This window comes from Cryptomeria japonica, chromosome 7 (assembly GCF_030272615.1).
Source record: "Cryptomeria japonica chromosome 7, Sugi_1.0, whole genome shotgun sequence".
NCBI lineage: Eukaryota > Viridiplantae > Streptophyta > Pinopsida > Cupressales > Cupressaceae > Cryptomeria > Cryptomeria japonica.
In genome coordinates this window covers 124120108-124133860 of record NC_081411.1, presented here as the reverse complement: position 1 = coordinate 124133860, position 13753 = coordinate 124120108, and the positions used below count along the sequence as shown (strand labels likewise).

Genomic DNA, 13753 nt, shown 5'->3' with positions numbered 1-13753 from the left:
AGTTTCCAATCATCAAAAAGAAATGTAAGAAATAAGCAGCTGCTTTATATGACAAACATACCATCAATAGACTTACCATTTATATTAAATGGCTGTACACAGGTTATTGCCTTTGCATATGAGTATTCAAAAGAACATTAAAGAATGGCAATGATAACTGAACAATCTTCCAAACATACATAATGTCGAAGTCTGGTAATTAAAAATACAGCCTATGGATGTCATCCCATCCCATCAAATGTAACGATTGCAAGATTTGCAGAAAATGGATTTATTGAAAAGGCTTTCAAAACATTGAAACAAATGCAATTGGCTGGTATAAAGCCAAATGCTAAAAGTTAGAAATGCTCTGGTAAACATGCATGCAAGCATAATGGTATGGGGAGTTTTGTCAGACTCTAAAGTTAGAAATGCTCTATTAGACATCCATGCAAGATGTGGAATCATAGACATATACGCTCTCAGGATCCCATCCGAGTCTAATTTAAAAAACACATTCTCCTTCAAATGTATGAAAGGCAGACTGTCTGAATCTGTCGCGGGGAAACAAGACAACCCACCGCTACTATTGTTAGGTTTTCCCCCACTTTTGCAGCGTAGACTAATTGCAACATAAACGACTCGAACCCTAAAGCGCAAGGACTCTTTATGTATTGATAGGAGAGACCCAGGAAGGGCCATGCCATTTAAGTCAATGAGTGGGAAGGCTAACTGAAAAAGAAAACTGAAAAAACTATAACCCAAAGAAACAAAACTACTACATGGTACTGGGATAACTGAAATTAAAAATCTTTGGATAATCATGCTCTTTCGCCTCGGATGCGGCGAGCAAGCTTAATATCCTTCCGGGTGATGATAACTCTCTTGGCATGGATGGCACAGAGAGTGGAGTCTTCAAAGAGCCGCATCAGGTATGCCTCCAATGCCTCTTGCAGTGCAGCAATGACGGAGCTTTGGAGGTGCAGATCGGTTTTAAAGTCCTGAGCAATCTCCCGGATGAACCTCCGGAAGCGGAAATTTCTTATGAGGAGTTCAGTGCTCTTCTCGCATTTCCGGATCTTATGGAGGGCAACTCTGCCAGGCCTGAACCTGTGGGGTTTCTTCACTCCACCTGTGGGTGGCAGATCTGGTGCAGTTACTTTTATTGGCAATTGGTTGCAGGAAGCCTGTACCCCGGTTGACATCCTTGCTGTCTGCTTTGAACGGGCCATTTTCACCTATTCAAAAGGCGGCTGTAGCTATTATAGCAGATTGAGAACAGAACTCGGCAGAAATAGTTACATCGACTGTTTGTATAACTGTAGACGCGTTCTTCAAATGACTATGTTCAGATCGAATGTATCTGTCCCTCTTAAATAGGCATCCGTTTGATATTTCTCTCTTCTCGAGTAGCTTCGTTCTGCAGTTGTAGGGTACGCGGCTCCGCCAAATTCGGCTTAACTAAATGTTGGGAAAATTATTTTTATTGTATTAATTATGAGTCACGTGAAGAGTGTTTCTAGGAATCTTCTAAACATTGTAGCATAACTTTTAAATGTGTAATTTGATTTTAAGAGTTATCCCAAGAGAGGTTGTAACTACTAATATATTTTGTGAACTCTAAAATGTGAAGACGTGTATTGAAAGTCGTGCTCATTGAATTTTAACTGTGGTTCCAACGATCTTTATGGATGTATTGTTATCCTTATATATGTCTATATTTTGGACTCATTTGTCTTTAATTTATGATAACCATCACTATTTTTCAAAATATAAGTATGCTAGATACATGTAAAAAAATATACATTCCCTGTGTTTTAATTTCTATGTAGGTGGATAATAACATAAGATTCTTGATGTCATTGTATAATGTCTTTACATATAATAAAATAAAACTTTGAAAAAATCATGTATTAAATATGAGTCACGTGAAGATTGTTTCTAGAAATTCTCCTAACATTGTAGCTACTATTTTTTTTAATCGCATGGCCGTTAAATGCGGAATTTTCTTCGAAGAGTAGTCCAAGAAGAAGTTATGACCACTAATATATTTTGCAAACCTTAAGATGTGGAGACTTATCCATTCAAAAGTCACTTGCATTAAATTTTAGGTATTTTGGGATATCATCAATCTTTAATAAGATAAATATTTGTTAACTCTGGTTTTCAACCTTATTTATGATTGTATAGTACTTTATATAAGACGTCTATATTTAGGTTTCATTTGGCTATTTATTAACCTACCTCATTTTCTTTGTATTTCTCTTTTTTTATTTAATACAACCTATAGAGTGTGAGTTAGTCTAATGGTGGAGAACTTATGCTCTTGAACAAGTGTTCATGAGTTCAACTTGTAAACTTGTGCTCTTAAAAAATGTTCATGAGTTCAAACTTGCAATCAATCATTTTGAACACATTCCTGATAAACTGGTTACCTACATTTTGTCTAAAATCAGCTCCACTTCATACTATTTTAGAGATTTTATTAATGCACTTCTGCTGTTAGAATTTTGTCTTTATTTTGAATTTGTCATAAATATTAAGAAATTTTTGTCACTTTACAGAGATTTTTTCATTTTATTTATGCAGGTACAAGAAGTTTAACATGTTAGGCATGCAGCCAACAGTGTTGCGTTGTGCCTCTCAAGAATGCTTATGCACTTCACCGAACATTCCTTTCACGAAAAGATGTGCAGATGCCGGGAACATGGAGACCTGTTACACCATTGGGATGGTAAGAGGCCACTTTACACACTGCTTTCACTTATTTAATCATAAAAATGATAACGACGATAGTTCCTTATACATCTTTTTGTGTTTAACTTTTCTTAAAATATACCAGTCTCTAGACGTACATGCTATATTCATTATGCCATGGACTTGTCTATTCCAAGGTATGAGAATACAACTGACACCTTTATAGTTTCAAATCTATTTGTCATAGCCTTCTTACCCTCAAGTATGTTCATATTTTTATCTTAAATATTTTATGTTTACCCTCCTATGAATCCTATAATCAAGATAGACAACTGTGTAGATTGTCACCCTTTTAACCCAAACCGTAGCACCTCTGTGTATTGTCAACTTTGTAACCTAAACCCGGGCACCTCTATAGAGTAGGTATATTTTGGTAAAGCATCCACTCGGCAATCACAGTAACCCTATTAGACAAGTTATCAATAAATAGGCGAGCATGACTAATAAGATAATTGCCTATTTAATCTTGAAGCCTTTTCTATATGTTAGCTTTTATGAGACATGTCTTAGTCAAAGAATCATCTGTGTTGGTGTAATTAATTATTTATGTTGGATGTTATTACATCTTACTTAAGTTTAATTAGGATAATTCATTTTATTATAGTTTGCATATGAGACACTTAGGGAGATGTGCTACATTGGGAGTGTGTATGTAGGAGAATTTCCACCTTTTATGGTGTGATCTTGTTGTTACTTTATCATATCCACTTATTGTGGAGTGATAATTCCACCTTCCCTGGGTGATCCACCTCATGTGGAATATTATATTGTTTCTCTTACCTACTCCTACTTATCCCTACCTACCATTCTTTTCTTATTGAGCCACATGAGTGTGCTCACATATCCATTAGCCTTGCTCGTATAAACAGGCTCATAAATTCATTGTATGGAACAATTAATGATCTATCTATTGATGAGAATACTGTTTAATCTTGTCCTATATTTTGTCTCTCTATTTTGTACTTTTCATTGAGCTCTTGATTTTGGCAAAATCTCACATGGTATCAGAGCAATTAGAGCGTCATTGATTTGTCTTTGGGAGAGATTTTGAAGGACGTCGAGAGGTGGATCTAAGGAGACACATCTTCTAGAGGCATCCTAGACCAGATCCAACCTCACCATCACGTCCGGGTGGCCATTTCCATGAATTTTGACTATAAAATTCGCCTATATTAGGTGAAAATCAATTTTGGGGCTTGGAGGAAAAAATCAGCTTATTATGCTGTACAGTTTGATTTTTTGCAAAAATAAAACTAAAAAAAAATTCAATTTTTTCTGTGAATAATTTATTAAATATTCATTATTTATTTCGCATCTATTTTAAAAGTTAAAAAAATAAAATAAAAATGTTGGGGGGTCGTGTCACGCCCGCCCGCCCACCGTACTCGGATTATACATTTATTGCAAAAACTTTACTGTTTGGCGAGGTCCTCTACCTGCCATCGTACTTCCATCAGCGTCCTCCTCCAGACATTTACTGTCCTTGTCGACCATCTTTGGCCTCTGAGATTCGATGTTATTCTGCGGGTGACCGCTGCATCCTCCGGTTGTTTGTCGTCTCTCTCAGAAACCGTTGCATCCTCCGGTCGTCATCTTGTGACCTCGTCGCTATTTGATCCACAAGCCTACCTCCTTCCATCTTCCCATGGTCTCCTCGATATTTTTGGCTTCCCGGAGCTCCCGCCATTACCGCTTCCTTCCTACTCCCTGCCGCTTCCCGGTTATTCCCGGCATCGTCAGCCAGAAGACACAAGCAAGAGCCCCCATAGGCGACACCCGCCATGCGGCCTATTTTCACTCAGCCATTAGGAGCTAGGAGACACTGTCCACTAAGTAGTATACGCTGGTAACTCATTAGACCAGTCAGCATATGGATTTCTCTACGCAGAGTGCACAGTCAGCAACACATTGGGACGCCACATCATCCGTATGACCGATATAGTCAGCTGCCTTGTCACCTGACATGTGTCTTCCATGTCAGTGCCAAGTCATCACCACATCAGATTTCCATTTAGCCACCTCACTAATAGCTTAGAAAACCGTACAAAACTTGGCATTTGTCTGATTCATCCACATCATCCGTTTGTACCATACAAACGCACAACCAATAGGGAGGCGAAGTTTTGGTGATGGCCATACGGCCATCAAATTTATTCCTATTATATGCTGAACTCATCAATTTTTTGAAAATTTGACAGGGCCACCCTGTTGAGCTTTTTGATTTTGCATTTCAAATTCAAATGGCTATATCTTGCTCATTTTGTTACTTTTTTGGTGCAATGTTTTTTGAAATGGGCTATTTTTCTTGTACTTTCTTATGGTGGCATTATTTTATAATTTTGATGCACATATATTTCAAAAAATCTTAGTTTTTGGTGACTGTACCTGTCCAATCCCCATTTTTGCAACTTCTGGGACTCTATTTGGGCTCATACGAACTCCTTTTCAGGTACCAATATTTTTTAAAGTGCACAATTTTTTTTCTAATTTCATAATTTTTTATTAGTTTGCAATGATTTTGAGTAGAAATTGTACTTTCAACATATGATCTTTTTTGACCGATTTGAGACTTGTATTGCATAGATCTATCATTTTGGTCTTTTGCATTGTAATTATTAGCCTATTGGGTCAATTTGTAAAGCAAAATCAGAAGTCCACCTTGCCATTTTTTTCAAGTGGCCTATTATACATGCACTGCATATAAAGTGCCAAAATCATCATTGTGGTTGGGGGGTACTTTGATAGTGAATTTGTGGGGAGTGTCTCTTGTGCTTTTTTTCTTTTGTGTTCCTTCCTTTTTGTTGCTATGGTTTCTCCTAAGTTTCCTTTCTTAACTCCTCATAATTATGCTACTTGGAAAATTGATGCATGAAGTAAACTTATAGAAAAAGGATTAACTCATTACATTGATGGAACTATTGTTGCTCCTGCTAATTCTAAGGCTGATCCTATTGCTCACTTGGATTGGCTCACTAAAAATATAATAGAAATTGGTACCTTAAGAAAGTATGTATTAAAGGATCTCATCTTTCATATTGATAAATGTACCCCAATTAATGATGCTTGGCAAAAGTTTCAAGACTTGTATGGTCAAGTTGGTGAGATTAGGGGATATTAAATTGATAGTGATCTCACCATGTTAGATCCCAAGAAATTTGATACTATACAAGATTATGTCACCAAGGCAAAAGAGTTGAGGGCACAACTCAAGAATTGTGGCATTGATAAGAAGGATACTAAATTGATCTTCACTTTGATGGGCAAGATTCCACAAGAATATCTAGCATTTGTTTCTAGTTTCCAAATCCATAAGATAACAATGGGTTCAAGCTACACAATGTTTACATTTGATGCTTTCACGAAAAATGTTGATGATGAAACAAACTAAGTTGATAAGCATGTGCATTCTTAAGACTTCTAAGTCTAAAGTATTAGTGGCATATCAAGGAAACAAAGGAAATCAAGGAGTGGACAACTCAAACAAGAAGAAATAGCAATCAAAGCCTAAGGACAAAGCACCACCTTCTCCACAACAAGGAGATTCATCCTCTTCCAAGAAGGACAATTCACCAAATAAGGAGAGACCTACGTGTGCCTATTGTAAAAGGGTTTGTCATGAGGAGTGTCGTTTCCATTCTAAGAATATTAATGAGCTCAGACACATCCTCAAAAAGTGCAACATTGATTTGCCTAATGCCTACAAGAAGGAGGATTAATCAACTTCAACTTCCTCACATTTAAAAGGGAAAGGGCAAGCATTCATGGCTTCAACAAGTGGTAAAACTCATTCTTTTGGGACAAGAAAAGGAAAAGCTCATTGTGCTACTACAAGTCATGATTCACGGAGATGACTTCTAGACCTAGGGGCTTCTCATCATATGGAATCTTCGCAGACTATGTTTTCTACATTTGAGCCTTGCACCATGCCGCAAATTTTGATGGGCAATCATTCACACATGGATGTGATTGAGAAAGGAACTATTGCCATTGGGGATAAATCCTTCAATGATGTGTTGTGTGTACCACACTTGACAAAGAATCCTCTTTCCATCTATCAAATCACACATGGGGCAACTAAGAGAATTGTGGAGTTCATAGCTGAGTAAGTTTTCATTAGAGACTTGGAAACTAGAGCTATCATTGCGACTGCGGTGGTTGATCATGCATCTTGATTATACTCCTTTTCAGATTTTGTTGATGAGGATGATTTCACATATGATGATTCTTCACATGATGATTCTACACATGATGATCACACTTCTTGTGATGATTCAGATTTTGAGGAGAAATTTGGGTACTTGAACTTGGGGATTCTCACATGTGACCCTGTTCTTGAGCCTTGTATTTCATCTCCTCCTATTGGCTATCGCATCACCTATTGCACCTAATGATGTAGCTAGTGTGATAGTTTTGCCTTCTTGTGATTCAGTGTAGTAGGATATTTCATGTCTTCTAGCTTCAGCTGATTAGAATGATTACTTGACAGAAATTGGAGGTTTGTTTGTGGAATCCTACATTGCAGATTTGGGAGACATCATTGATGATATTCATCTTCTCTTTGATGACGATGATCATTATTCAATTGTTGTGAGGGAACACTCTGACCCTCTTGTTCATTCTCTACATGACCATTCTTTCGAGGTTGACATGATTGTGGATTCCTATGTACAACACTTGGAGGAGGTCTCTCTATCTTGAGAGGAGACATGTGAGTCTTTGGGACTTGTTCTACTTTCTTCTCCACTAGTTCTTGGAGTGCCTTTTTCAGCAGTCTGGTGTAATTCACCACCTTTGGAGGGGGTATCTTTCAGCATCGATATGGGGACATTTGAGCATTTTGTCAGAGATTTCATTTATCATGAGTTTTTTTCCTACATCTTCCCTTCATGATTGGGGAGAATTCATGGATACACCTTTGGTTTTGTTTCTTCCCAAGGGGAGGAACACTATTCAATGTTCATGGAGAAGTTTCTTCATTATTCTCAATCTTCTATCATTGGTGTAGATTCTAAATTGAGGGGGGGCTACTTGGCTTCTCTTCTTTTCTCCTAGTGGGGGGGATTTTTCCTCACATGGGGTTTTGTTCCTCACACACTTCTATGAGAGTTCTCTTGTATATTTTTCATCTCTCTTTTGGGGGAGGTTTTTTTCCCATTGGGTTTTTCTCTCTTTCCTCGCTTTATGAGATATTTCATTGTATTGGTTTGCTTTGCATTTGTACATGGGTACCTTGTTGGAATCCAAGAACACTTAGAGGGGGGATGAATCAATGTTCTACCAGAATGATGAATTTTAACCTTATTAAAACATGAATACACCAACTGGTATACTGGTACATATTGAATTGAAATAAGTAAAGCAACCAATAAGGCAATCACATAAATGAATACCATAACACACAGAGTTATATGTGGAAAACCTTAAAGAGGAAAAACCATGGTCAGATTTTTGACCCACAATATCAATTCACTGACCATATTAAGAGATATTACAAAATATAGGGGTCTGCACTTGTAGGAAGGCTTACAGCCTAGAGCACACTGCTCAATCACAAAAGGAGCCTCACTGACTACATACAAATCTAGACTACAATCTAGAGAAATGAATGAACTACTAAGATAACACCTTCTATGCCTTAATACAGTTCTGGTTAAGCTCTATCTTTTTCGGTGTGAAACCCTAAACCCTTACCAAAATAACCCATTTACATAGATATCCTCACACATGATCTCTCTGATATATTTCACGTTACATAACATTATCGTATTATTATGTCCATCTCATTTCCATATATTACAAAATGATTTAACCAACTGACCTATATACCCTTTACAATTTATCATGCCTTATGTCTCCTTAAAAAGATAATTACAATATTAATATACATGTCTGCTAGATAACATAAATACATGAATATAAAAAAATTTGTCAATGCTAGATCCAAAAGTTGTCAGCCCTCAATATTGATAACCTTATTCTAAACAATATTGGCTTGCATTGTTAGTAAAATGAGAATTCCTTCCATCCTATAGGTGTTGGTGCTGGTGCTGGTTCTAGTGATGTGTCTGTGAAGCGCCCGTTGGTAAACAACTGAACCGAAACAAGAAGTTGAAATAGATTGTCATGTTTCCATCAATGACAACATAGTGAAACCAACCAATTGAGTGTCAATTGCCAAAAATTTCCCCCTTAGGCATTGATGGAAATACTCATGTGAAAAATGATCATGGTTTCATCAGTCGATTTCATATTGAGCCTACTCCCCCTAAGCTAAATATTCATCAATACAAAATAATCTATACTTCCATAGTTATCAATTTATACTCCCCCTAATGTATACAACTCCCTTTTATTTTTCACATCTATATCACTCCCCCTTTGACATAAATGCCATTAAAAATTCTATAAAAAATACCAAAGATCAAAAACCAAGATGAAGAATGAAAGATAATGTACAATGAATATCCCAAACATACCTTACCGAAGCTTAATAAATTTTAAAATATCTGGATATGCCTTCTCCAATATCTAAAGATAAGTATCCCAACTAGATTTGAAAGTGTCAGAAATAGATACAAGTCCATTTAGCATATGGGAAAATGACTCGTTCTCATTTAACTCTGCTGATGTGGGCTTACTAGCCATATCTATACACTCCTTCTTGTGTACACTAAGTGAATCCAACCAGGGACTCACCAAACCTCTAAGACTTCTGGCTCTTCTTATGATTTTGTATTTTTCTTTCTCAAGAGCAGAAACTTGGACTTCCAAAACCAAAATATGACCATCAATGGATGTAGTCAATGAATTCAATCCGTCAAAAGAATTGGCTATACTTGCAATTTTCTCCTAAGATTCCTTAATCTTCTTATCCAAATTAAATGAAGTAAACCTATGTTACAACATACTCTATAAATATTTGTACACTGCTTTAAAGAATTATCTATCAATTTCAACTTATCATTGATTTCCTTCCTTTCTGACTAAATCATTTGATCAAATGTACCTCTTTCTTCCTGTGTGAACCTGTCGCATTCTTGCTGGTTTGATATCTGCTATGAGGTTTGAAAATCCTTTGAAATGTATTGAGTGATTGTCTTAATCTTACCAGATGCCCTTGCTTCTCTATCAAACTTGCACTCTCAGACTAGTCTATGCAAAACAGTGGTAGACTGATCAATAATCCCTTTATCCATAGATCCCTCCTTCAACATTTTTTGTGCAACCATCATCATGAGTTCAGTAGAATTCATCTTGGTTATGTTTTTCTTTTCAACCTTCAAGGTGTCAATTGACAACAATGATGGACTCACTACCGGTTCCCTGCCAGATTTCTCTTTCTTCTCCTCCAATGATTTATCCTTTGTAGCTTCCTCACTTGCATCGGTGGCTTCGCAAATTGGTGCAGTCTCAGTAACTGTTGGTCCCCCCTAGTAACTGTATCCTCATTGTGTACAATCTAATCCATAGGATTGTTGTCCTCAATATTATAAACATTTACATTATCAACCTTTACACTCTCTGTATTTGTTGATATCTCAACATTTGTCTGTATATTTGTATCTACCATGGGATTAATTTCCACCATCTTAATATTTTTCAAAATTGAGGGTGAAGTACCCATAATACCCTTTCTTTTTCCTTCAACCGGGATGTCTGCAGTATATGTTTTTTATTCTGGTGAAGTATAAAAACCACGGTTCTCTTCAAAGAACTTAACCCATGCCTTGCAGGTCTCCTTGATTATTTCATTTACCCTTCCTAACACAAGACTGATTATTCTATGTTTGATGTTAAAGTTTTTCCTATCTACAACCTTAAGTGTTTTATCCATCTCCTCTGGAGCAAAAGAAACACAAATAGATAAAAACTCTTGAATTTTTATATGCTTGTCTTCTTGCATTGCTAATAGTATTCTAGCATCTAACATATCATACAACTGTGTTGGTATTTGGTTTTCAATTTCTATCAAGGATTTCTTATAAATATCTAAATATAAAAATACTGCTTCCTCTACTTCTCTTTGTTCATCATCCTCTAAATGTTCATAATAAAACTATACATTCTTTAACATACCATCTTTAGTAATCTCGTCAACTAACTCTACAAAATTCTTTGGTGGAATGATAGTTACATTACCAGATTCAATTTCTAGATCAATGTCATCCTTCTTCTTCCATTTTGCAATACTGGATGGAGCAGAAGGTATTTCCTTTGGATCTCTTCTCTATGTCGGTAACTTGAATGTAACTTTCTTAACCAGTTGCTTCTTAGCCTCTACCTTAGTTTCCTTAGTTTTCTTCCTTAATACCCTTTTGTATGCCAAGGGTGTGTCATCTTCATATGCAAATTCAACTATAATAGGTTCAATAAAATATTCTTGGTTCTTTTCTCTTCCTACCTTTCTTTGGGACAACATTGATCAATGCTTTAATGTCTCGTAAAACCTTTTCAACAAACTTACCTACCTTTCCTTCCCACTTCTCTCTCTTCTTTTGATTGAACTTAGTTTCAACCTCTTATGTCTTCTGCTTTGTAGTACCAAAGGTTTTGATAGTTTCATCTACCAATGCATCAATTAGCGTCTTTACATAGGCATCTAAAATATAAGCATCAACTTCATAGCCCATCTCCTCAATCTATATCTTCCAGGGTTTGACCGATTCCATGTGTTTCATCTTTTTTAACCATGAAGCATATGTCAGTTGAGTATTTCTCAACAATGTGCTAAGGAACCCTCCCTCTAGATTTCATAGCCTTTTGGAGTGCCTTAAAATAACCCCATACTTTGTCATCTCTCTGACTACCCAACGAAGCAATAGATTGTTTTAGTTGCCTCCCTACCGAGATATCAAATGCCCATTGTCTTTTCCTATAATCAAGACTCTCATTGATGAAAAATAGCATTAAACAAACAATTAAGTTACTATACTTGAAAGTTCCTTTCTTTTCTCCTTTAATATTTCCTAGGTTTATCAACAGTTCATCCAACATCCAACCACATAGATCCAATTTCTCATTCTCTCTCATCATTTTATATGCTACATAAATGTAGGAGCTAGAAATATAATTCAATCAGTTTGATTGAGTTACCTTGTAACCGATGACCATGCTACTGAGTTTGATGTCTCTGTCGGTGATAGTATTGATTCTCATTGATCGCTTGTCTGAAGTTGTACCGGTGTTTTTGGTGACATGATCATTAGAAGCCTTCTTCTCCAGACGCTTCCCAACTTGCGGTAAACCAGTGATTGCCCTGATGGCCTCCTTCATAATCTTGCATGGTCTATCCAAGCAGATATACTCTCCATGTACTCTACTAAAAACATACATAACAATTTCATCTTCAAATTATAGAATGTCCAAAATGTCGGTAAACCCTAAATCTTGAATGTGCTTTTATTCAGGTTTGATCTTTCTAGAATCTCCCATTAGCTTGTTCATGTACATGCCCTTGATATCACTGGTTCCCAAATCCTCAATATGATAGTGTATGTATGCTCTAACATCTTTGACATACACAACTCCTTCTGGAACATGGGAAAATGTGCCAACCGAATTGTCCTAGGTAGCAACATGTAGACATTGCTTGAAAGTCAACCTAGGACAGTTGGGTTTGCAACAAAGATAGGTAAAGATGACGATCCTGCTTCCATGATTGAAGATAAATACCTATGAATCGCTACCAGTGAAAGACCCTAAAAGACTTCTTCCAATTACTGGTGAAATTTATCAAGAAGATATCTAATCACTCTGAATCGCCTTAGACTTGCTCTAAATCTCTCTTAATCACTCTAAATGCAAGGTGATAAAAAATGAAGTAGATTCAATCTTTTATCCTCCAAGAAAAACTCTAATATGTCATTGATATAAATGACTTCCTGTGGAATATATCGGATCTCGATAAAACATGTCCATGTCAAATAAGAATCTCCAATATCTGGAACATCTTCTAGAATCTCTTACCGGGGCATATGCAACATCTTCATGAATTTTGCCTACCCTTAAGGCATCTGCCGTAGTTACCGGTTGAGCTTCCTGCCAGTGTAGGAGCAACCTCCTCTGCTGGATAAGTAACTGGTGCATTCCCATCTTTAGATTGATCTTCTAAGTTTCTAACCCATCTCTGGGTTTAATCTTACCAGATTTCATTAACCTTTTATTTCCCTTTCTCATTTGATCCTTCATTACCAACCGATGGATTTCTACTTCTATAGAATTTAGCAATATGTCCAACCTCATTACATGCATAACATGTAACATTGTTCTTTTGAATTGCTTTGCTAAAACTAGTATAATTGATTGACCTGCACTGATTAGCCATATGTCCAAATTTTCCACATGCATAACATTTTACATTTATTCTACAATATTTTGTCTTATGACGATTCTTATTATATTTATAACATTGACCAAGAGCAGAATTATTGTTCTGATTTGCTCTATTTCTACATTGCCTAGCCATGTGACCAAATTTATTGGAAGCAAGGCATCTACCATTAAATTTATAAGCATTAAACTGCCTTACCAGTACCTTATGGTTTAGATCTTCATTTGTAGTACCGGAACTCTGTCTTTGTTCAAATCCAAGTCCACTGGAATCTCCATTCTGCCTTTGTCTCTTCAATAACTCATCTAGTTGTGTTGAACTAATCTTGAATTTTTCTTTATATTCATTTGCAATATTTAGGTCATCTCTCAAAATTATCATTTGTCTCTCAAGCTCTTGTTCATTACTCTAGGATTGTACTAAATCAGTTCTCAACATATCATTCTCATGAACCAACCTACCACATTCTTTAAATTTTTTCTTCAGAGATACATCAAGATTTTCTTCCCTTTTCTTCCAGTCTTCAATCTCCTTTGACATTCTCATAGTTATAGCTTACATTTTATTCCTCATGACCATGTTCTCCTAACTCAACTTTTGATACTGCTCCTTAAGTTCATCTTTCTCTTCATCATCCTGATTTTGCAAAATTTCCTTCCTCCTATCTTGAATAGATGACAGCTTCTC

At 36.4% G+C, this 13753-nt stretch overlaps 1 protein-coding gene across 1 annotated transcript; it reads right to left on the bottom strand.

The window, feature by feature from the left end:
- Positions 1-747: 747 nt before the first annotated feature.
- Positions 748-1211, bottom strand: LOC131056323 (histone H3.3-like). The gene has a single exon (XM_057990675.1). The coding sequence runs from the start codon at positions 1209-1211 to the stop codon at positions 801-803; it is 411 nt and encodes a 136-aa protein (XP_057846658.1). The 3' UTR covers positions 748-800.
- Positions 1212-13753: the final 12542 nt, after the last annotated feature.

Excerpts from the sequence above, each read along its gene's own strand:
- LOC131056323 (XM_057990675.1), bottom strand. The coding sequence starts at position 1,211 with ATGGCCCGTTCAAAGCAGACAGCAAGGATGTCAACCGGGGTACAGGCT.